The 25210-nt window shown below is 42.5% G+C and overlaps 1 protein-coding gene across 1 annotated transcript in view; it reads right to left on the minus strand.

The window, feature by feature from the left end:
- PLEKHM3 (pleckstrin homology domain containing M3) overlaps positions 1-25210 on the minus strand; it is a 240107-nt gene that overhangs the window by 128513 nt on the left and 86384 nt on the right. Inside the window, exon 4 of the mRNA XM_082262028.1 lies at positions 7784-7977. Coding sequence (XP_082118154.1) covers positions 7784-7977 — 194 coding nt within the window. The remainder of the gene's footprint in view (positions 1-7783; positions 7978-25210) is intronic.

The following is a 25210-nucleotide window of genomic DNA, read 5'->3' on the forward strand; positions in this document are numbered from 1 at the left end:
TAAGTGGTTAAGAGGAACCCTATGACAGAATTTAAAACATTTTTTTTCAGTTCCCCCCCCAAAATAAAAGTCCCCCCTCCTGAACCATACCAGGCCGCTTGCCCTCAACATGAGGAGGGTACCCAAAACCCATTCACATAGGGTGGAGCCAGGATCTGGGGGCCCCCTTGTTAAAGGGGCTTCCAGATTCGGATAAGCCCCTCACCCGCAGACCCCCACAACCACAGCCCAGGGTTGTTGGGAAGAGGCCCTTGTCTCCATCAACATGGGAACAAGGTGCTTTGGGGGACACCATGTTGAGGGCAAGCGGCCTGGTATGGTTCAGGAGGGGGGGGGCGCTCGCTCGTCCCTCCCCTATCCTGGTCTACAGGCTGCATGCTCAGATAAGGGTCTGGTATGGATTTTGGGGGGGGAACCCTACGCCATTTTTTTCATTTGTATTGCCGGGAGCCGACAATACATTACAGCCACGAGCAAGTTTAAATGACAATGGCAAAAACAAAAATGGTGTGGGGTCCCCCCAAAACCCATACCAGACCCTTATCCGAGCATGCAGCCTGGCAGGCCAGGATCAGAGGAGGAACATGTGAGCACCCCCCCCCTCCTGAACCATACCAGGCCGCTTGCCCTCAATATTGGGAGGGTACCCGAAACCCATTCACATAGGTGGGACCGGGATCTGGGGGCCCAACTTGTTAAAGGGGCTTCCAGATTCCGATAAGCCCCTCAACCGCAGACCCCCACAACCACAGCTCAGGGTTGTTGGGAAGAGGCCCTTGTCCCCATCAACATGGGGACAAGGTGCTTTGGGGGGCACCTCAAAGCACCCTCTGCATGTTGAGGGCAAGCAGCCTGGTATGGTTCAGGAGGGGGGGGGGGGAGCCTGCTAGGCTGCATGCTCAGATAAGGGTCTGGTATGGATTTTGGGGGGGAACCCTATGCTGTTTTTTTCATTTTTTTTTATCTGTATTGCTGGGAGCCGACAATACATTACAGCCGCAAGCAAGTTTAAATTATTATTTTTTCCTTTAGAAATGTCAGTATTGCTGCAACAGGCTACATAAATCGTACAGATGTGCCACATTACAGGCACATTAGGGGGACCCCCCAGACACGATATTTTAAGGAATTTTAAATTTTTATTGTTTCACTTAAGGCATTATTAAAATCACTGCTCCTGAAAAAATATTGTTTTAAAAATTTGCATTGATACATGTCCCCCAGGGCAGTACCCGAGTCCCCATAGACTTTTTATGGCAATAACTTGCATATAAGTCTTTAAAATGAGGACTTTTGGTTTTCATGTTCATGTCCTATAGACTTTAATAGAGTTCAGATGTTTGCTAGAACTTTTCCCCTGTTCGAGATGTTCTGGTGCGAACCGAACAAGGGGTGTTCGGCCAATCACTAAATATGAAGGCATGGAATGTGAAGGAGGAGGGTTTGATACAAGGGGGGGGGGTGACAGGAATGTAGAAAGAAGAGGCTAATATAAAGGGGGTCAGGAATCTGAAGAAGGAGGGGGGTAATACAAAGGTGGGGGTGACGACAAGAATGTTAAGGGGGTGATATGAAGGGGGGGCTGAGGACAGTAATGTAAAGGAGGAGGAGGCTGATATAAAGGGGGCAGAGGACAGGAGTGTGAAGGGAAAGTAATAATAATGGGGAGAGTCATGTGAAGGGGGTTGAAGACACTGCTGTGAAGGGGGGGGGCTGCGATGTAAAGGGGGGGGGGCTGTGATGTAAAGGTGTGATCTTGATGTAAAGGGGATGCAACTGTGATGTGAAGGGGGGGCTGTGATATAAAAAGGGGTTGTGATGTGCAGGGTGAACACTGTTGTAGTAAGGGGATTCTGATGTGAAAGATCAAAGACCTGTGTTCTGCATGTAAGTGGCCCATTCATTTCAATGGGCTGTCTTACATGCAGAAACACAGAAAAAGAAGTCCCTGACCCTCTTTTAAATTCAGCTGCACGTGTGGTATTTGCCGATGCTCCGAGGTGCCATTAAGAATCAAACAAGTAATTTGGACCTCTGCTGGAAGAAGATTTTAGTAAATGGTCCTCCGTGAATTTTAATGCAATAACCCTGGTCTAAATGGTTTAGTATACCTCAAAAAAATATGCCACTAATTGGCCACTACAGATATTAACGATATTTACCGTCACATTTTTCATTTTGCGGTAAATATTTCTCCTGGGAATTGAACTTAATTTACCGCATGCAAATGAGTCACGTGACCGCATTATCACATTCGGTAAACATTAGTGAATTGACCCCTACAATTGGCCACTACAGATAATAAATAAATTGAGTTGCCTGCATGGTGACACATAGGCAAACACAGTTACAAGGTAATTGCAGCTGTATGTGCACTTTATTCACCATAATTATGAATATCCAGTTTTGTTGAGGACAAATTCTCCTCCAGATCACTTTTTACAAGTTTTCTTCTTTTTTTTTTTTATTTCACCTGCCCCATTAGGTAGATATTGGAATAGATCATTCTGCACTAGCTGATACCTTTCAAAATAAGTGCCAAGTAAGTGCTTCATACAAAATAAGTCTCCCACCAGGCCTGAAAATGCCAACTGCAACAAACCTAACATTAAAATGCCATATTTAAATGCAGCCATTAATCTATAATATGTCGATAAGCTCTATCCAGGGGAGGGAATGACCCAATTACAGGAAGATTCTGTTATAACAGACAAGGAATTAATTTTTTGTGGACATAAACAGAAAACCATTCTTATCAAAAATCTTATCGCATAAGGGACAGCCACGAACTCTATATGAGGCTATTATATGACTATGCAGTATGCTGCTTTTGAGTCACAAAGTGTTGTGTTGGGCATGCTAAGCAAAAGCATGAGTTACTATTGCAATAAGTAAAGCGCAAAGATCAACATTAAAAAAAAAAAAATCAATGTGCTGGAAAATTTCTTTGCTCAGTCACGTTAGTTCCCAAATTCTATGTGAATGTTGGAATAAATGCTCAAATCTGCCCAGCATAGTGTATACCAAGCTAACCAGTTACTAGCAATATTTTTTGCACAGGGAGGAAATCCTATTGTATGGAGCACTAAAATATAATAATATCTAAATCCTATATACAGTAGCAACTATATTACTTTATTATTATTAATAAATAAATTATAATTAATATAAAATTATTATATTTATTATTTATATTATCAAATGTACATCATATACAAAGTATGAATCCAATTCTGCAGTATCCCCTTGAATTATTTACCACAAACACATTCAAATGAAAGTAGGGAAAAAGTGAATAGTGTCTTTTAGAAATATAGAGCCTTCTAAAGCTGCATAGAATTGTCCTAATAAGGATGAGAGCAGAAAAATAACAATAGTAAATGCAGGAGTGTCCCAATATCATTAATCAAGTTGCCTTTTAGCTCCCAGACAGCAGTATTAACAGTAGGTTGGTCTTTGTTTATAAGACTGTCAGAGGACTTCCATTGGTCATGCTTGCTGGCTCTTTATTAGAAGTGTTGACTGCAGACTCGGTTAGCCTAATTTTTCCCCCCTCTAGAGAAGGATAATAAAACCTAAATTTAGTTTCACCTTACGATTCATATTTGAGGCTGGCATCCCATCGCAAGGGAAAATAAATCTTAGCTTAGTCATACGTAATAGAAAATTAAACAAGTACTGTAGAGTAAGATGTAGTTTTGTTTGTTGCTGCATTTGTAAATGTAAGTGTAGGCAGATATAAAAGATCTGTATTTATTCCTGTCACTTATTCAATAAAGACACTTTAAATTAATTTTTAAGTAGTGCCGCACCCTGTCTTCATACTAGCCTCTTGTAATCTGTTTTTTTTTTTTTTTTATTGGTTGAGCCAGATGGACTTGTGTCTTTTTTCAACCTGACTAACTATGTAATCTCCTTTGCATTAGCATTCAGACTGGGAGAAGTACAGGTAGCACAGAAAGCAAACAAGGCTTTACTGCATTGCGCAATGATGTTACAATTGAAACAAATGGAGCTATCTGGCTGGAGGAGATAGCATAGAGAGGGGCTGTTAATTAAAGTGATTGTAAAGTCTTGTTTCTTTTTTTTTTTTTTAGATAACAAACATGTTATACTAACCTGCTCTGTGCAGTTGGTTTTTGCACGGAGTGGCCCAGATCCTCCTCTACTTGGGTCCCTCTTCTGTGCTTCTGGTCCCTCCCTCCTGTTGAGTGCCCCCACAGCAAGCAGCTTGCTATGGGGGCACCCGAGCCAAGTCACAGCTCCCGGTGTCCATTCAGACACTGAGACGCGACCCAGCTCCGCTCTCTCTCCTGATTGGCTGACTGACTTTGATTGATAGTAGAGGGCGCCAATCGCACCGCACTGCAGTCTCAGCCAATAAGTAGAGGAGTCCCAGGAAGCTGAGAAACTCCTGCAACATTGCTGGCTAAAGATGGGCTCAGGTAAGTATTAGGGGGGCTGCTGCACACAGAAGGTTTTTCTTTTATCTTAATACATAGAATCAATTAGGATAAAAAAAAAAACCCTTCTGCCTTTTCAATCCCTTTAAAGTAGAGCCATAGGCAAAACTGTTTTTTTTTTTTTTTTCATTTTGGATAGAGTAAGTTAGGGTTATAACCCCTGTAAAGGTTTATATTTGCTTTCTTTGTCCCGTTGGGGAGATTTACCATCACTTTCTGTCCAATAGCCAGACAGAAAGGAAATTGAGAGGAAATCCCTACACATTAAGGAAATCTCTTGGGGACCCTCAGGTTCCCATTGGAAGATTTCCCTCTATTACTTTTCTGGGGACACGGGCGGCCGTTTCTCCAGAGCACATGCGCCAGTGACGTCATCGGCTGCATGCAATATAAATATCTCCTAAACAGTGCCAGTTTAGGAGATATTTACAGTACCTATAGGTAAGCCTTATTAAAGGCTTACCTATAGGTAAAAGTTATTAAGGTGGGTTTAAAACCACTTTAAACTTGTACTGCGATTTAAGAACTCCTAATTGTTAAAGTAAAGCTGCAGTTAAAACTATAGTTTCAGGTAGAAAGGGAAATGACTGGAACCCCTGTCAACTTGTGCCCTGCTAATACAACAAGAAATAAGGAAATCTCAAAGTGGACACTAAATGGGAACATGGGCTTTAATAATTTACAATACTTTTTTGTGACAGTGGTATTTTTAAAGAGAGACGCTATAGTTAAAGTGTTATTACACTCACAACAGTAAAATCAGTCTGTATATGCAGTAAAGCATGCGTGTTATATTCATGTGGAACCTAAGGGTTTAATCCTCTGCATTGTGTAAAAAGGCTGTTTGATCCTGTCTTATATGATCCTCCCCTTCTTACACAGTCCCTAAACCATCTCCTGATAAAACAGAGCATTGAAGGCACTCTGCACATGATCAGTTTGGTGTGTATTGCTAGAAGTTTTTTTTTTTTTTGTCATGGGTGAGTGCATGCGATCAGAACAGAATCAATTAGCACTGTTCACACAGAGGCTCAATGGTCCTGCAGCCTCACAGGACAATCAGGAGAGAATGAAAACATCTCCTTCAAGCTTTAACTAGTCACTGATGGAAGTCACGAGACTGCTAAGAAAAGGTATTTAGCAGTTTATATTTACTAAAACTATTGCCCTGTGGGAGACCAGATATAGTGAATGCAGGGTCCTGGGTTTAGTAACACTTTAAGTATAGTTATAATTGTTCCAGAGTATGGGAGAGGATGTGTGTGAAAATGAGAAAACCATACAAGAAAATTGGTAAAAACAAGGTAAACAATAATAATCTGAGATATGTGCTCACTAAAAATACAAGGGGTGTTTAAGTCAAAAAGGGGACTTCTAATTTTACAGGTATAAAAAGAGATGCTAGCGTGGCGGTACTACATTCAGCAGTAAATGGCAAGTGTGTCCCATTACTGATAGGCGCAAATGTCGCGGGCCAGTCCAGAGACCGGTAATCAAGATGGCAGACAACAGTGTTAGTGAGTACATGGAACAGCGTGTGGTGATGAAGTTTCTTGTGAATGCAGGCATAAAACATGCAGATAGACCAGTAATCAAGATGGCAGACAACAGTGTTAGTGAGTACATGGAACAGCGTGTGGTGATGAAGTTTCTTGAGAATGCAGGCATAAAACCTGCAGATATCTACAGGAGACTTCAAGCACAGTACGGTGATGAGATGCCCAGTGGCAGTAAGACATTTGAATGGTGTAAACATTTCAAAGATGGCCGTACATCTGTCAGTGACGATTCTGGCCATAGTGGTTCCCAGCCCACAGCAGTTATTCCTGTGAACATTCAGAATGGGCCTGTCCCTGGATAACCGACACATAACCTGTTGTGAAATTGCACAGAGACAAATCTTTCTGTGGGAACGGTGAACACAATCATTCATGAACATTTGCATTTTCGAAACTTTAGCACACACTGGGTACCCTAAAAGAGTTCCTCGGAGGTCAGCATTTCAGCACTGATGATGAAGTGAAGCAGGCTGTCCTAGGATGGTTCAGGAGGACTGACAAATCTTTGTATGCCAAAGCTTTCCAGGCATTAGTTAAACGCTGGGATAAGTGTATAAGTGTAAAAGGTAGCAGGGGAGTATGTTGAAAAAATAAATGCAGTTTCCACTCATTGAAATTTGTTCTTTTAATATATAAACTCAAAAGTCCTGGTTTTACTTAAATGCCCCTCATATATTATACTTTCCCTTTAATGATCCCTACTGATTCAGATGCACTCAACAAGGCTGTGTAGGTTGAACACATCTTTTGGTGTTCTTTCTTAAAAATTGTGAACAAAATTAATCAGCTGACGTGTATTGTAAGGGTGGTATAGTGGTTGCAAATGCCAAGGAATGGAAGGTAAACAAAAAAAAAAACTTTCATGTTTAGTTACACCCCCTGCACCACCTCCCTTCCCCCAAATACTTACCTGAGTCGAATCTCGATCCTCTCTTCTCACAGGACTCATTGGCTACTGCTGGTTTTAATCACATCCTGTGAGAATGGAGCAGGGGTGGGGCCAAGCAGCTTGCTATGGGGGCACTTGGAAGGGGGGAGAAACCGAGAGCGCCAGCGGGAGACCCTAAAATAGGAGGTTTGGGGCTGCTCTGTTAAAAACCATTGCACAGAGCAGGTCAGTATAACATGTTTATTCCTAAAAAAAAAATCAAAAAAACCTTTACATTTATTTTATATTATTTAATATGAATGTGTGCGTTTTCCATACATGGCAGAACAACAGATGCAAATACTTACCTTTTTTTGCTGTCTCGCTATTCTCTTCAGCCACTGGGAACAAAGAATGAGTATATTCTATACTCATATGTATGCTAGGAGTTTAAGCCCATACAAAGCTATGGACTCCCCATAGGACACTGATATGATATGCTGATTGGTCCATTGCTCTCACATGGATGACCCATATGCTCCTCCACACTCATATATAATGAGTACTTCCTTTGACTTTCGATGCTCAAAGGAGCAGTGGAACAAAGGAAAGGTAAGTACTATCTATGATCAGAGAATATTAAAGAAAACCAGTTGCTTGGCCATTAATGGACAAACAACATGTTTGCTTGAACCCTTATAATGCATCAGGCCTGCTGCTTGTTGAAATTTGACCTGTATTGTAAAAAAGTCAGCATTTTGTTTGCTCTTTGAATGCAGACTGTTACTTACAGCAATTCACTCGTCTTTTTTTAAATTAAGTAGTAATAATAATAAAGTTTCATCAATTATAATGTGCTCCAGGTTTGGTGACAGATCATTGTTGAAACCCACCTTCTACGTAGGTCTTCAGCCACCACTGCTCGGCAACTAAAAAGATAAGCCCGGAGTGACTTCAACTGCTGTCTCAAACGCACAACTTGAGCCAATGCATCAACATGCCTGTAGAGTAGTGGGTTCTCTTGCTGGACGTCAATCAATGGCTCTTCATAGACATATTCCAAGAACTCTTTTGCTTGTTTGGATACCTGTAAAAAGATGTAAGAGGAGATTTTGCATCTTAGTCTTTCTTGAAACCTGATGTCGGTCTAGGTTTCTTTTGTACATGTTATATTGAATAAATACCCTTCTAATTCACACAGCCGGGAATTCTATCTTGTTAACCAGTGCACCTGACTTATAGGACTGAGTGCTTTTTATCAAAGCAGATTTCTTTTCTATTCAGTTTATTGGTAGTTTCTCAAATTACTGTTGATTTCAGCCAATCACAGACTAAACATATTCAACGACATTCCCTAAAACAAAACAACATTCTCTAGCGTGGTTTACTTTTTAGGCCTCTTGCACACTGCAGCTTATAAAAGCTCAGTACAGCTTTTTTTTTTCGGAGCTAAAATAGAGCCCATTCATTGGCACACAGGCACGTAAATGAGCGCCGTGCATTCTTCAGTAAGAACAAAATAGAAACATTTGCATTTTTGGACAGTAATTTACGCCTAATGCGCGCAAATACGCGCAATTGCGAACAGATGAACACACACGAACATACTAATTATCTAAAAAATGCTCATACATTTGCGCAAAAAGAAGCAAATTTGCGCAAACACATATGCGTGAAAATGCGTGCTTTTCAATAAGACAAATACGCCTGAAATTTACGGCTGAGGCTCGGTTCACATTTATGCGATGCGGGAAGGCTGCGAATTCGCAGCCTGTTCCCGCATCGCACACGCACCCCCGGCAGTTCACACTGCCATATGCTATACGCTGGGGGTGTCAATGTAATCTTAACGACACCCCCAGTTTGATCGCATATCGCAGTGCGATCGTGCAGTTCGCACAGGAGTGGATCGCACAAGTGTGAACCGCTGTGTGATCCGATCCTGATGCAGCTGCAAAAATGCCTCCTGTGCGTGTTTGCTCCGGGTGCGATGCAAATTTAGCCATACAAACTGTATGGCTAAACTCGCACCGCACAGCTGATCGCATGTAATGTCGGAGCAGTGCGCTCCGATATTACATGCAAACCCGGCACTCGCACAAATGTGAACCGGGGCTGAAAAAGGAGATGCTCAAACAGGAGTATCATGTGTAAGAGGCCTTAGCCAACAAATAATTCAAGACGTACTTGAGTCATACTTATTAGATACTTCGGCATAATTAGGGAAATACAATTATTGAATAGCAAGTCCAGGCAACAGGTAAATTAGTGAACTACTAATAACATACAGTAAACACTGAAACTTTGATACAGATTTCCAAACTGCTAAACAACCCAAGCGCTCACTCTATCGGGAATTGTAGGTGTGCTGCTCTCCTCAGATGGGGAATCTCCAAAGACTAAAAACACAATCCGTCAAGTGGATCGGATCGGATGAGAACGGACCGACGGTCCATTCCCATCCGATTCCCCCATAGAGATGTATGGGGAACTGACAGCTGTGTCTCCGCACACAGTGCGGAGAACAGCCGTCATCCTCCTGCTCAGCGGGGGATCAGCGGATCGATCCCCCGCTGAGATAAACGGAGTCCGTCCGACGGACGGATAGTGTGAAAGGGGCCTAAGCCTTTTTCTGACACTTGTTGTTTACAAGTTAAAAACCTGTATTTTTTGCTAGAAAATTACTTAGAACCCCCAATATATATATATATATATATATATATATATATATATATATATATATATATACATACAGAGACCCTAGAGAATAAAATGGCCATCATTGCAATATTTTAAGTCACACTGTATTTGCACGAAAGTCTTTCAAAAGCAGTTAAAATACACTTTAATTTAAAAAAAAAAAAAATTAAACAGTAAAGTTAGCCCAATTTTTTTGTATAGTGTAAAAGATGATGTTACACCAAGAATCATGAGAGAATCGTAATCTTTATTCAAAGGAAAAAAAATTGTGATTCTCATTTTATCCAGAATCGTGCAGCGATATATACTGTATATATTTTTTAAAAAACTGTCATTTTCAGTTTCGGCTGTTTTCGGCCAAGTGCATCCTGCATTTTTGGTTTTGGCACCAAAATTTTCATTCGGTGAACCCCTATTTATAACACCCCCAAAATGAGCACTTTGGAAATAGGGCGCCCTAAAAAATTTTGTAAGAGGCAAAATATTTTAAAGTTTTAGTTTTTGCAACCCTTTTTTAGAAAATGGAAAAAGAGAAAAGAAAATGTAATTTTTTTTTCATGAAGTTTTCATAAGTTCTTTTTCACACACAGAAATGAGCATATTTACAATTGCAACCCAAAACACATTTTTGCTACTCTGAGTATGGAGATCCGTGAGAATTTTTCCACAGCCTTGCCGCATAGAGGGGACAAAATCCAGAGCGCATCTTCATCGTCTTTCAAGGATTGTAAAATATGCATCTGATCTGATTTCCTGACTAGACACTGGTACTGGCTGTACAAGCACTGGTACTGGGTGTGCTACGAGTGGTACTGGATGGCACTGGTACTGGCTGTACAGTCACTAGTTCTATATGGTACTGGCAGTACAGGCATTGGTTTTGGCTGGCAGTGATACTGGCTGTGCTGCCAATGACACTAAATGTACAGGTGTTGGTACTAGATGGCACTGGTTCTGGATGTACAATCACTGGTTTTGGCTGGCATTGGTACTGGCACTGGTTGTACAGGAGACAAAAAAGGTCCTATGCACTGCACATCACTGCAAGACCCTGTGGATATGTGAAATGACAGCCTCAGCCTGGGTTCCAGCCAAGCTTTGCCCCCAGCACATTTTATTCTGCCCCAGGTGCTTAATCATGATCCCCATGATTAGGCTCCAGCTGCAAAGTGAAACGCGTTGGAGGTGTTTCACATATCCACAGGGTCTTGCAGTGATGTGCTGTGCAAAAAAACTTTTTTTTCTCTTGCATCACTGGAGATGGGATGAGCTCTGTCCTTGCCAGCACTCCCAGCAATGTACTTCTGGATATGGGGGAACATGTAACTTACTCTCCATCCTGTCATGTCACATTGCTCATCATGCGGATTAGCCACTCACTAGGCTGGTGACTTTTAATTTTTGGAGGGGGAGGCTGGAACACCGTTTTAACAATGTTAATTAACATTTGCCAGAGGCTCTTTTTTTTTTTTTGACAGCTGTGAGTGAGCAGAGAACGTCTCTGTAAGAATCGAGGACAAGCTGTTTTATGATCGTGGGGGGTGAATCGTGATTGCAAATTTTGTAACGATTAATCGTACAGCTCTACTATACAGTAGGATGAAAACGTCCCATTCATACTGATCAGATTAGTAGCAGATTTATACACTACTGGTTACAATGACTGTCACCTATATATTCATTTATCTTTAAAACAGTAAAAAAAAATAAACAATGGCTGGCCACCTGGCTCTATAAAGTCTCTAAACCCCTATGAATAAATGAAATAAAGTAATGCTTCCCTTCTCTCGTGAAGCAGACCCCTTATGTCATGAAGTAACACATGCTTTAATGAAATACAATTGTATTCATCAGATCCAAAATGTATTATATATTAAATGAAAATATACACTATACACCAGACAGGCTAACTATGTTAAATTAATTACCAGAATTCACTGAACCTTTTTTTCTTTGCCATTATGTATTCACTCAAATGGAGTAGGAAAAAAAGATGAAATAGCTCCTGCTAATGTATTCCATTCTTAAGCAGGAGGAAATTTTGTTCATGACACTTGAGACTAGAATGATGGAAAATGATATATTGAGCAATGCCATTAGGCTTCCAGGCCCTTAAGTCCATGTTTACACTGAGACAGAGCTAAATTGTGCTATTTCAGGAAGGCAAATTGTGGCAGAAAGGATTTTTTTTCAGATTTTAAATTCATCTTCTGCAGACATATTGTACCAAGGCAAGTTCAGCTTAGTCAGAAATAACCCTTAAACATGACTGCAAACTGCATTTTGGAAAAAAAGAAGGCTTGGAATAGAAAATAAATATACACTTTTTCTGAAATTAAAAATTAAAGGTATTTGTACCGTCATGTGTTTTTTTTTTTGTTAACCACTTAAGCCCCGGAAGATTTTACCCCCTTCCTGACCAGGCCCTATTTTGCGATTCGGCACTGTGTGAATTTAACGGACAATTGCGCTGTCGTGCGACACTGTACCTAAACAAATTTGAAGTCCTTTTTTTCCCACAAACAGAGCTTTCTTTTGATGGTATTTGATCACCTGTGCGATTTTTTGATCATGCGCTTTAAACAAAAAAAAAGCGACAATTTTGCAAAAATAATATTTTTCACATTTTTTTATATGAAATTCCCCAAAAAAATGTAAAAATCTAAATTTTTTAACATTTTTGGCCAATTTGTTTTCTGCTACATATGTTTGGTAAAAAAAAAAAATCACAATAATAACAATTGTCATTTTTGTTGGTTTTTTTTTTTAACGACTAATGGCGGCGAACTGCGATTTTTTTTTGGGGGACTGCGACATTGCGGCGGACAGATCGGACCCTTGACTGACATTTTTGAAACTTTTGGGGTTACCAGTGACATTACTACAGTAATCAGTGCTATAAATATGCACTGTTACTGTAAAAATGACACTGGCAGGGAAGGGGTTAACTTTATTGGGGAAGGAGGGGTTAAGTGTGCCCCTAGGGGCATGTTTCTAACTGTGATTGGATGTGGCTTTACATGTAACAGCACAGATCAACGGTCCTACATAGCAGGACCATTTGATCTGTGTTGTTACACAGGGGAGAATGACAGGCGGCTTTGTTTACATTAGCCGCCTGCCTTTCTCCCTTCACAGCGGACGATCGCGAGTGACCGGCGGACATCAGGTCCACCGGTCACACGCACGGAGGTGTCCGTTAACGAGCCGGGGCAGCCCCCTATTGGCTTACAGGCTAGTGACGTACCCATACGTCACTTTGCCTGGCCGGGGCTGGCCGTCACAGTATATGTACTTGCGGTTGTCTGCAACCGGTTAAAAGACTGCTATATAGAGAGGTTTTACCCGGAAGTATTTAACAACTTAAGGACCAGACTTATTTCTGACACTTGTTTACAAGTTAAAATCAGTATTTTTTGCTAGAAAATGACTTAAATTCTCCAAACCTTAAACCTTATATATATATATATATATATATTTTTTAGCAGAGACCCTAGAGAAAAAAAATGGAGATCATTGCAATACTTTACGTCACACCGTATTTGCGCGGCAGTCTTACAAATGCAATTTCTTTGGAATACACTTTTTTGAATTACAAAAAAGAAACCAGTAAAGGTAACCTAATTTTTGTTCTATAATATGAAAGAGAATGTTACACTGCGTAAATTGATACCTAACATGTCATGCCTCAAAATTGCGCACGCTCGTGGAACTGCGACAAACATTGGTACTTATAAATCTCCATAGGTGACGCTTTAAAAATTTCTACAGGTTACATGTTTAGAGTTACAAAGGCTAGAATTATTGCTCTCGCTCTAACAATTGCAGCAATACCTCACATGTGGGGTTTGAACACTTTTTACATATGTGGGTGCGACTTGCGTTTGCTTCTGCGCGGGAGCTCGGAGGGACGGGGTGCTTTACATTTTTTTCTTTCTTATTTATTTTACCTTTTATTTTTTTATTTTTACACTGTCCCTTTAAACATTTTTTATCACTTTTAATCCTAATACAAGGAATGTAAACTTCCAAAAATACCTCAGATCTCACATCTAAACTTAAAAGCAGAAAGAAAATGTCCCGTTCTCCAAGGCCATAGAGTAGAGTGGGGGCCATTTTGTTCTCACCCGACTTCCTGTCTGGGACTGGAACGGACCGATCATTTTCCCCGCTACCGACTGCTCCGGGAAGCGAGGAAAGGGACCGGGAAGCGGCGGGGGGGGCACCTCTCTCGCCGCCCATAAAAGTGATCCGCCACTGGGACCACTTTTATCTGCTGCCATAACCCCAGTATTTAACATCAAAGTATCAACGTAAATACACGGTGGGCGGTCTGGAAGTGTTTTTTAAATAGTGCTGCATATTATTGAAAAGCTTATTCCATGAGAGGAAATAACCTGTGTATTCTATGTTGTGCATGCCCCACTTCTCCACTCTCTACATTCTACACTACACTAATCTTTAGAATCTCAGAATCTTTATATGTTGTATTATATATTGTATCCACTCTGTACATTGTGTTGTACAATATACTGTATAGTCCACAACACTTTCTGTACATTATAGTGTACACCGTGCTCCACGCTGTACACTGAGCTGAACGTTCTATACTGCACAACACTCTACTTTGTACTATATATGGTATTCATGCTGTACATTATATACTCCACACTGCTCCACTCCTACTATGCTGTCCATTATACCAAAACACCGCTCCACTCTATGCATTGTATCAAAAACTTTATGCATGCTGTATATTAGTTAGTCCACACCAATCCACTCTGTATACTTTGTTGTACATTTTACTGTTCACCACTCCACTCTTTGCATTGTACTAAATATTGTATCTAAGATTTACATTATATAGTCCACATCACTCGACTCTGAACACTATTCTATACACTGATCCACTCTACACATTGCATTATATATTGTATCCATGCTTTAAATTTTATAGTTCACACTTTGTGCATGGCCTGGGAACCCTGGTCGAAAAAGGCTGTTCTAAACCCAGAGTACAGCTGCATAACATTCATAGAAGAAAGTTTTATCTATTATATGTGTAGCACCCTCCTAGGTAGGTGCTAGGAAAAGGAATAGTTTACTCCATCTGCTTATCACTGGAGCCTGATCAGTAGTTAGGCCTGTTGCATGTGTCCATGTGTGAATGTGATTCATAGTCATAGAGTCATAGTCTTTTGACTAAAATGCCATTTGAATTTTAGAAGTATTTTAGCCATCTGAATTGTTTTAGTCGTATTTTAGCTGACTAAAATCTCCGGTACATTTTAGTTAACTAAAATCTAATGGTTAACTGTAATACATTATTCAAGCATTTATCTAGAATTGACAAACTCATTACATAATCCTGGAGTAAAAAATCTAACAAGTTATTATTTATGTTATGGATTGAAAATGCACTACAGGCACGGATTTAGTCCCGGTTCACACTACCGTGACTTGTCAGGCAACTGGTTAGCCTGACAAGTCACGGTCCATTCTGTGCTACGGGAACCGTTCTAATAGGAGCGACTCAAGTCGCTCCGACTTAGAAAATAGTTCCTGTACTACTTCGAGGCGACATCGGAGCAAATTGCATTGTCTTCCATTATGTGAAGTCCGTGCAAGTCGCGCCGAAGTCGCGGTGCACGCGACTTCACAGGTCACCCCCGAAGTCGGATTGCCATAGTGTGAACCGATACTTAGCTGTTGTTATATACAACATCTTTATAAATAAAACCAAGTTTCATAAACACACAAAAATATTGTTTTTTGACAAACAAAAGTGCAACTTCTAAAATATAAAAAACTGTAAACTCCATTGGCTGTAATGCCATTGCACATATTACCTGATCATATTATCAACATTAAATATTAAGAAAAAATAAATATCTAGGTGGATGCGGCATCGGCCCGAAGCTGCAGCTGTCCTCAACCGGCTGTCCAGTGATCGTTCAAACACAGCTGATCGCTTAGTTCTCAGTTCTGCCTGAGCAGAGAGCTGGTGACTGCCTGTCCCTGGCTACCTGTCCCCCTCTACCCTTCCCACGTTTCCTGGGCTGTGGAGGGGTTGGGAGCAGTGGCTCAGCTGCTTGCTGACCAGGTGCTGGCCCAGGCATGAAGGCGGATTCTGACAATATGGTCGCAATCTTTCCTAAGCCCAGACTGGCTCTGTGACGTCAATCGTCAGCAGGCTTCAGCCCGATGTCTGCTAAAAAAGGGTCACAGGAGTGCAAGACAATCTGCACTCCTGTGATCCACAAGCTTTAACAAGCTTTTTTTTCCGTTCTTTTTTTTCCTTCCCTATTTATTCTTATGTGGTAGTACAATACACATTTACATTTTAATGTGCTATTATTATAGGCTAGGGATAAAACTGTATTGCCGATTTAAGAAAAGGTCAGCAGAACAGTGTTCATTTTTCATGTCAAATTTAGATTTAGTCATAGTCCTTTGACTGAAATACCATTTTAGTTTTAGTCATCTAATTTGTTTTAGTTTTAGTTGTATTTTAGTTGAATAAAATCTGCAGTACTAGAGCTGTGATGATTAAAACGGAGCTCCGGCCTATTTTGCAACTTTAGTGATTCCTGGAGTGCTCGCTATGCTGATCAACAATTGGGCATTTTCAATTTTTTTTCGGGGGTCCCTTACCTTATTTTCAGGGCATTTTTGATTGTACTTCCTTCTTCTCCCCCCTCTATGGCCACGGCCATTGACATCACTTCCGCCTTTGCATTGCATCCTGGGAGCTGTTTGTCATCACTCCCAGGAGGCTGGAATCAGTAAGAACTCCCAGAACACTCCCTGGAATCAGGAAGAAGGACACAGCAGATTACACTGCGGTTTCAGATGCCCACGTCTAAGATGGCCGCGCCCAGACAGCGTTTTTAAGAGTAAGATTTTGACTAAAATCCAATACTGTACACCTTGTAAGTATGAGAATAGCGGTTCTGTAAAGCGTGATGGATTATTATTATAGGGGTAATTTTAGTTAAAAAAGGTATTTGAGGCCGGAACTCAGCTTTAATCGTTAAAAAATAGTGAACTCGATTCAACCCTCCCTCACGATTTTAATCCTGCATTTCCACGATTCAGTGCAGATCCGTTCTCTGCTCACAGCTGTCAAAGGAAAAAATAAAGCCGGCAAAGTTAATTACAACATTGCTCAGCGCTGAGAGATAAGGAGAAACATTGTATCATTTCATTCTTTTGGATCAAGGGGATGAACTTCGGCCTGTAAATGAGGTTTTATATATAACATTTTTTAGCAGAGACCCTAAAGAATAAAATGGCGGCTGTTGCAATATTTTATGTCCCACTGTATTTGCGCAGTCTTTCAAACAAAATTTTTCTGGGAAAAAATACACCTCAATGAATAAAAAAAACTAGTAAAGTTAGCCCAATTTTTTTGTATAATGTGAAAGATGATGTTACGCCGAGAATTATGAGAGAGTCATGATCTTTATTTCAAGCACAAAAAAAAATGGGATTCTCATTTTATCCAGAATCGTGCAGCTCTATCCAGTACCCGTGTTAATTTTGTTGATGAAAATATTTTCATTGACAAAATTAACACTGCAGTGCGGAGGAAGACTCCCTGAAAAATGGGATTTTTGGCTTACCGTAAAATCTATTTCTCTGATGTTCATTGATGGACACAGCTCCTTTACTTCATAACCATTGGGTTATACTGCCCCCTACAGGAGTAGGACATTAGGCAGAAATCTGGCTACGCCTTTGGGCAGTCCAAGGGGGTATACTCCATCTCTCTGCTATAGGTACTCAGTTTTGTTACAAGCAGTGTCAGAAGAATTACAACTCCACAGAGGTGTGGGTGCTGCGTCCATCAATGAACATCAGAGAAATGGATTTTACGGTCAAAAATCCCATTTTCTCTTTTGTTCATTGACAGACACAGCTCCTGATCTTCATAACCATTGGGATGTCCCAAAGCAGTGTTAAACATGAGGGGTGGGAACAGCAAAAAAATTCCCAAGGCTAAACAGTAACCAACAAGGCAACATGAGCTCAACCAAAACAAATGGAGCCTACCTGAAAAAAAACAATACATCCTCAAAGTGGATCAAGTTCTCTAAACAGCAGCTTGCAAAAGCTTGCGGCCAAAAGAAGCATCCGTAGATGCCAACACATCCACTTATAGAACCTTGTGAAAGTGTGCACCGACGACCAGGTGACCACCTTGCAAACCGGCGTCCCTGACGCCTGATGACAGAAGGCCCAGGAGGCACTAAGTGCCCGAGTAGAGTGCACCTTGACAGGGAAAGGAGGAACCTGACCCTGATGGAATAGGCCTAAATAACCATCTGTCTGATCCATCTGGAAATGGTCACAGAGGAAGCCGACAACCCTGTCCGAGCACAAATAGTGAGTCTGACTTCCTAAAAGACTCGTAGCTCCCAGGTACACCCTAATTGCCCGGACCACATCCAAGGCATGCAAGGCCATTTTCTTTGGATGTTTTGGCCTGGGACACAGTAAAGGCAACACAATGTCTTCATTCAAATGAAATCAGACACAGCCTTTGGAAGGAATGACGGATAGGGGCAAAGAAGCACCTTATCTCTGTGAATCACCAAGTAAGGTGAACGATAGGATAACCCTGCCAGTTCTGACACCCTGCGCGGAGAGGTGATAGACACCAAAAAAGCCACCCTCTGAGACAGCAAAAGCAAAGGAATCTCCCGAGGATTCTCAAAGGGACGCTTCTGGAGGACCGAAAGCCCCAAATTGAGGTCCCAAGGTGGCAACGGAGACTGCACTGGAGGAACCATATGTCGGACACTCTGAAGAAAGGTACGCATCAGGGAGTGTGTGGCCAAGGGTCGTTGAAAGAAGACTATTAAAGCAGACACCTGGCCCTTGATGGTACTCAAGGCCAATCTCTGTTCAACTCCCCTTTGAAGGAAGGTCAAGATCCGAGCTAGGGTGAACCTCAAGAGAGTCACACCACGCAATGTACGTCTTCCACGTACAATGATAGATCTTCCTAGAAGTAGATTTCCTAGCTTTTAACAGCATTGGAATCACCGACTCTATCCATCAGCACCTTGCGTTCTACAGCCAAGGCTTCACAGCCAGTGACTGTAAAGCAGGATGGAAGATTGGTCCTTGGAACAGCAGATCCTCCCTGATAGTAAACTTCAAAGGAACGTCGGCGACCAGCCGCACTAGATTGGCGTACCAAGCCCAGCAAGGCCTAGTCCAGAGCCACTAATGTGACAGGAATCCGTTCTGCTTCAATCCTACGTAGAAGTCTTGGCACAAGCTTGAGAGGAGGGAAGGAGTAAATCAGACAATACTGACCCCACGAGGCCACCAGTGCGTCTGTGGTGTCCGCCAGAAGATCCCGTGACCAAGCCACCAACCACTGCACTTTTTTTTTGAGCTGAGACGCCAAATGATCCAACTCGGGCATGCCCCACCACAGACACAACTGATGAAACACCTCTGGGTGAAGGGACCACTACCCTTGGTCCAACGCCTGCCGACTGAGGTAATCTGCCTGCCAGTTTTTCACCCTGGCAATGTGTACGGTGGAGAGGGCTGGAACGAACAGTTCTTCCCACCTTAGAATGCCGGCTATCTCCAGAGCCGATAAGACAGTTTTTGTGCCCCCTTGGTGATTGACATAAGCCACGGCCATGGCATTGTCTGACTGAATGTGCACTGGACATCTCTGAAGAAGATCCGTCCAATGGTCCAGGCACAGTCTGATTGATTGGAGTTCCAAGACATTGATCAGTAGTCTGGACTCTTCCAGTATCCAGAGCCCTTGAGCAGAGAGACTGCGGAGTCTTGTCCCATTTTGCCAGAATCTCCCTTTGCAGGGATCGCGTATGGAACTGTGCAAACGGAACTGCCTCAAAAAGGTAGACACCATCAGGCCCAGCACGCAAGTCTGGAGGGATGACCCATCTGCGGGACAGCAGAAGACGAATTGCAGCTTACACTTTTCAGAGTTCAGAAGAAAGTGCACTCTGGATAAGGCCAAGTCCAGAGTCAGACCCAGATAGTCAAGCTTTATGGACGAAATCAGAGCATACTTCTGAAAATTCAGAATCCAGCTGAACTACTTAGAGTTCGTATGGTGATTTCCAGGTTTTCCACCAGAGCAGTAGGGAACTAAGCTCGCAGAAGTAGGTCATCTAAGTAGAACAGTACCGCAATCCCCCATTGGCGTAACAATGCAAGCACCTGGGCTAACACTTTTGTGAAGACCCGAGGAACAGAGGTGAGACCAAAGTGTACCGCCACAAACTGATAATGCTCCTCTCCCACGGCAAAGCGGATGAAGCACTTTTGACCAGCACATATTGCAATGTGAAGGTAAGCATCCTTGATGTCGATGGAGGCAAGAAAATCCCCCTGATGCAGGTATGCCACCATCGTGCAAAGGACTCCTTTAACTTCTGCACCCGCACAAAGCAGTTCAGCGGCTTGAGGTCCAGGATTGAAAGCACCTTGCCTACCTTCCTGAGAACTGTAAACAGGTTTGAATAAAAACCCTGAAAATATTCTGAAGTTGGAAGCGAGACAATAACCCCTTGAAGCAAAAGGTCTTGTACTGCCCCAAACAGACCCTGTAAACGGTCCAGGGACAGGCGCAAGTGAAACTCGGTCTTGTAGCCAGCATGAATGACTTTGTGAACCCACTTGTCTTGTACCAGGGAAGTCCATGGGTCCGGAAGCCAACAAAGACTTCCCCCCCACCCCCGATATGGGTGAGGGCGCACCTTCATGCTGAAGGAGCCTTGTCCGTGGATCTGGAGAAGCATGCTCTCAGCTTGCCAGACCACGTTCGTTTGGATCCTCCAGAGTTTCCTTGCACTACTCTTTCCCCCTGGGAGTCCTTTAATGATGTCATACAGGGTAGCCTAAAACAGGCGATCCCCTTGAAATGGGAGATCAGTCAAGGCCTTTTTAGAAGTCTGGTCCGCAGACCAGCACTTGAGCCAAAAGACACGCTGAAGTACCACTGCCGAAAAAGAGAACCGAGCCACTAGGGGAGCCACATCCAAAGAGGCATCACAGATAAACCGCAGCCCCTGGACCAGCTGGTCCACCAGCTCAGCAAAGGCAGGGGAGACTGGTTCTCCCTCCAGTTCATGGTGTAAAAGCTTGGCCCCCCTCGGTCACAGTTTGTGACACCAGGGAAATGGTGAACACCGGCCTTAGTGCCGAACCAGCCAGAGTATACATATTGCGGGCCACAGCCTCCATCTTCCTGTCAGCTGAATCCTTAGAGGCCGGGGACTCTTCAACCTGAATAATGGTTGCCTTGTTCAATCAGGAAACCGGAGGGTCCACCACCAGTAGAACAGTCCACTTCTTATTAAGGGACTCCTCATGGGGGTAACACCTAGTAAATCACTTAGGGACCCCAAGGGGACGCTTTGGTCGTCCCCACTCTTTAGCTACAATTCTGTCAAAATAGGCAGGGAAAGGAAACACCTTTGCTGCTCTGGATGGCTTGTGAGTGCCAAAGGGAACCTGCACCCCCATCGCAGCTGCGTCCTCCATCTTCAAGGTCTCACGCACAGATACATTAAGTGCTTCCACCAGCGCCTTTTCGTGCGTGGCTGCAGATGGAGGAATCATCCTCACTATCTGAGGATTCCTTCATGAGTCACCAGGAGGACCCCACAAAAACTGTGAAACACTGCAAAGAGACAGCCCCCACCTCCCCCACCGGCAGCACCACCCAGATGCCAGGCACAAAGCACCAAGCGATCCTCAGCAGAGATGGAGAGAACCCCACCAGACTCACCACCCAGCAGAAACAAGCACCTGCAGCCACCAGGATAATCTGCACTCCACGAGTGGCGATCAGGAAGTGAAAAGATCCAGGAGGCAGCACAAGGGGATGAGGAGGGGCTCCCACTGCAGAAATCGCCGCCCACAGACCTGCAATGTCACGACTGCTGCTAGTTTCAATGGCAAACCACCGCAAAATGACCGCTAAATTGAATACACAAACATGACCGCTGTGCATAGAAACACACAGGCTACAGAAAAATGACGGCCCCACAAGGCTTTCAAGGACCCAGGAGGGATCTCTAGGCCTCAAGGACAGGCCCAGGCAGGACGGCAGGAGCCCCCACCAGGTACAACACCCCCCCTTCTGCACAGCCCCAGCATAAGTGGAGGGGGGGTAGGATGGGGACAGATGAAAGGGGGGTGCCTGACGGGAAGGAGGGGAATCTGGGGGTCTGACTGTCCCAAGGAGGGGCCCACGTCCACTCTAAACCCTCCAGGGGGAGAAGGGGGACAGCTATTCACCATACCTGGAACCAGGTGGGCACCGCTCCAGACAGAACCCCTCGCCATCGAAATGGGGGGCTGTCAGCCAGGAGGAACGCTGCGACTCGGGTGGAGACCCGGTCATATGCGACCTCGCAAATTGTTTAACTTGCAGGCCAGTCCCCGTCCAGTGGGGCTATGTTGCAGCCGACCTAGCGCAGAATTGTGGTCTGTGTACGCTCACTGGCCAGACTGGGGTGACCACTGGATCTAGATTATCCATCCCGTCGCCCAGTCGGCAGTCGATTGTAGATCTCACAGGAAAAAGACAGGAGAAAAAATTTCTATCTAAAAAGGAAAAAATTTGCCAGGACCAGAGATGCCAGCTAGGACCTAGGTCCTTACTCCTGACTAGGCAGAAAAAAAAGTACCTATAGCAGAGAGAGGGAGTATATACCCCCATGGACTGCACTCCTGTAGGGGGCAGTTTAACCCAATGGTTATGAAGATCAAGAGCTGTGTCCATCAATGAACGAAAGAGAAGGGTAACTTTTTCTAAATTTTGGGAGCTCAGCTTTTAATAACGAGTTTTTACTCCACACACAAATACAGGGAGACTGAGGAAACTGTCAAAAATTAAAAACATTTTGCTCCTGCAAACCTGTAACTAACATAACAACATTGCTAAAATGCCATCTGTGCATGTTACAAAGTGGTAGCAAGGAAGGAAAGACATGCTAGAGAGGTTTGGTTAATAACAGGACAAAGCTGGATTGTAAGTCCTGTAAAAATGTTTTTTATGCTATATAGGGTCACTTATCAGAGGAGCAAGGTCCTCTTGCTATGTTGGTGCTTTGTAATAAACCTATGGCATACGTATAGCAATACGCTTTTTACCAAATTCCATTTAGGTTACTGTCCTCAGCAGAACCCTTCTTAAGGGTGTGGTTTGTTTACATTGCTTAGTTCAACCTATCATAATGTAAACATTTCTACATGGCAGGAGAGGCTACTTCATGTGCTAAAATGTAAACGGTGATAGCATAAAGAAATCCTTCCACATCTCTGATTCACTGAGGCAATAATGGAAAAGTGTGACATTTTGTGCACTTCAGTGTTACAAGTAAAATCAATTTTCAAGGCTGGTTTAGGAAAACTACAGGGCAGAAAATGGCAATGTTGTCTACTAAAATAAATCCGATTTCATTTTCCCCCATGTCATTGAGAGACGGAAAGCGGAACATGTTAGGTTGCTTAGATAATTCCATGGTTCTTCTGTTACTTCAGTTTTCAAAAATCAGCATCTTTTATTTGTAACATTGAAGTGCACAAAATTACACACTATTTGTCCAAGTAGGTTTAAAGCGTAACTCCACTTTTGTTGAGAAAAAAACATTACCCTCTGGGTGATCTCTATACACTACAAGGTCTTTAACAAACTTTGTTGAAGATTCCTACCTTTTGTTATTCTGAAGAAATCCCTGTTTGTTCCTCCATACCCCTGTGCTAAGTGGCTCTAATGGGAGTGGTTTCATAATTATCTATCAGCTGTGGTAGCTGCAGGGCTCTAATGAAGAAAGCTGCTGGGACTGCATCCCTTTAGACGTGTTCCTATTGGGAGTATCTCACAAAAAATGACATCTTTGTTGCAGGGGATGCCAGAAATCTGAATTGTATCTTAGTGCAGACTTCTGGGAAAATTGGTGAGCCAATCACACAAGCAGGAAATTATGTTTCTGGGGTATGGTCAGTACACATTCTGTGTACAGAACAGCTCCAGGTAGCCATATTGCATTGCATTTTCAGAAAATTACAACAGTTGTAGATTGAAAAGGAAAGATACTCTTTAAGAACATTCAATCAAATTATGATTTGTGTCGCAATAGTATACACTATATTGTTTTTTCTTTATTTGCTATTTTTTTTCCCCATGAAAGTGGAGTTACCCTTTAAATTCACTTACTTCACTACCTTTTCTGGAAGTCCGTTCTTTTCTCCTAATATCTCGAGGTCATGACCCAATGTTCTTGAACTTAGGAAAATGGTAAAATGAAATTATTATGGTTGGGCCAGTGTTATTTTAAAAGAGAAGTAGGGCCAAATCATTTTTGATTATACTTCTCCTGTGGGTTACAGGAGTGCAGTTAGTTTTAAAGCCCACTGTTGGCTGACGTCACAGAGATGGTCTAGGCTTAGGTAAGATCCCGCCCAGGTGCCTGGACTGGATGCTGGCTCAGCCTCTCTGCTCCCCAGTGCCATCTTAAGAGCCTTATAGGCCCCCGGTCAATGCAGTGCACTGGGGCCCTGCCTACACAATCACCCACGAGAAAAAAAAGCAAATTATCGATAAGAACCAATTGTGTATTCCCCTAGGGGTGGGACTTTATAGGCAGCTCAAAATTATATAGGAAAATCTTTTTTTCTCGTTCATAAATTTTATCAATATATACAAAATAAGATAACATACAAAAAATGCAATAGATACATAGTAAAAGTTGGCAGAACTAATAGATAAAATATAGATATAGATAAAATATAGATAAAATATGCAAATACACTTAACCATCTACTCCAGATTTATCCAACGTTTCATGACATCCACTGCTGGGAGAAGGCTGCCTGACAGTTACCATCCAAGTCAGATGTGATTGGTCCCTACCCGACCGGCTAAGCACAGTTGGACTCCAGTTGCGACATCTGTCTCTGGAACGCACAACTTACCTGCTCTTCCCTTTTCCTGCATTATATTGATCTATATTCATATAGACCTCAGTTGCAAGAACCACTGCTCTCTGTGGGTGTTCTACAAATTCCTTGTTTTTAAACAGCGGCAAAACTACTATATATGCTCATATGCTAACCAATTATAACTAACAACCTCCAGCACAATCCCTGAGGAAGAGGTTTATTACCTCGAAACGTTGGATAAATCTGGAGTAGATGGTTGAGTGTATTTGCATATTTTATCTATTAGTTCTGCCAACTTTTACTATGTTTCTATTGCATTTTTTGTATGTTCTCTTTTTTTGTATATATTAATAAAATTTATGAACGAGAAAAAAAGATTTTTCTATATAATTTTGAGCTGCCTATAAAGTCCCACCCCTAGGGGAATACACAATTGGTTCTAGTTTACCTTGGGATGTGGCACTCACACTGAGGTATACAGCGGGAACACACCTTCTAAATTATCGATAAGGCTAGATTTATTGGTACCTCCAACAAAATCGGTGTTTAAACATTAACACAACGTTTGGACAATATAACATGAGTTTGAAACACAAGGAATTGAAAAACAAGAAATTACAGTACAAAAACACTATGGATGATTGAATAACAGACAGAACATGACAGGT

Source organism: Pelophylax lessonae, assembly GCF_965119305.1.
Source record: "Pelophylax lessonae genome assembly, chromosome: 6".
In the NCBI taxonomy this organism is placed as follows: domain Eukaryota; kingdom Metazoa; phylum Chordata; class Amphibia; order Anura; family Ranidae; genus Pelophylax; species Pelophylax lessonae.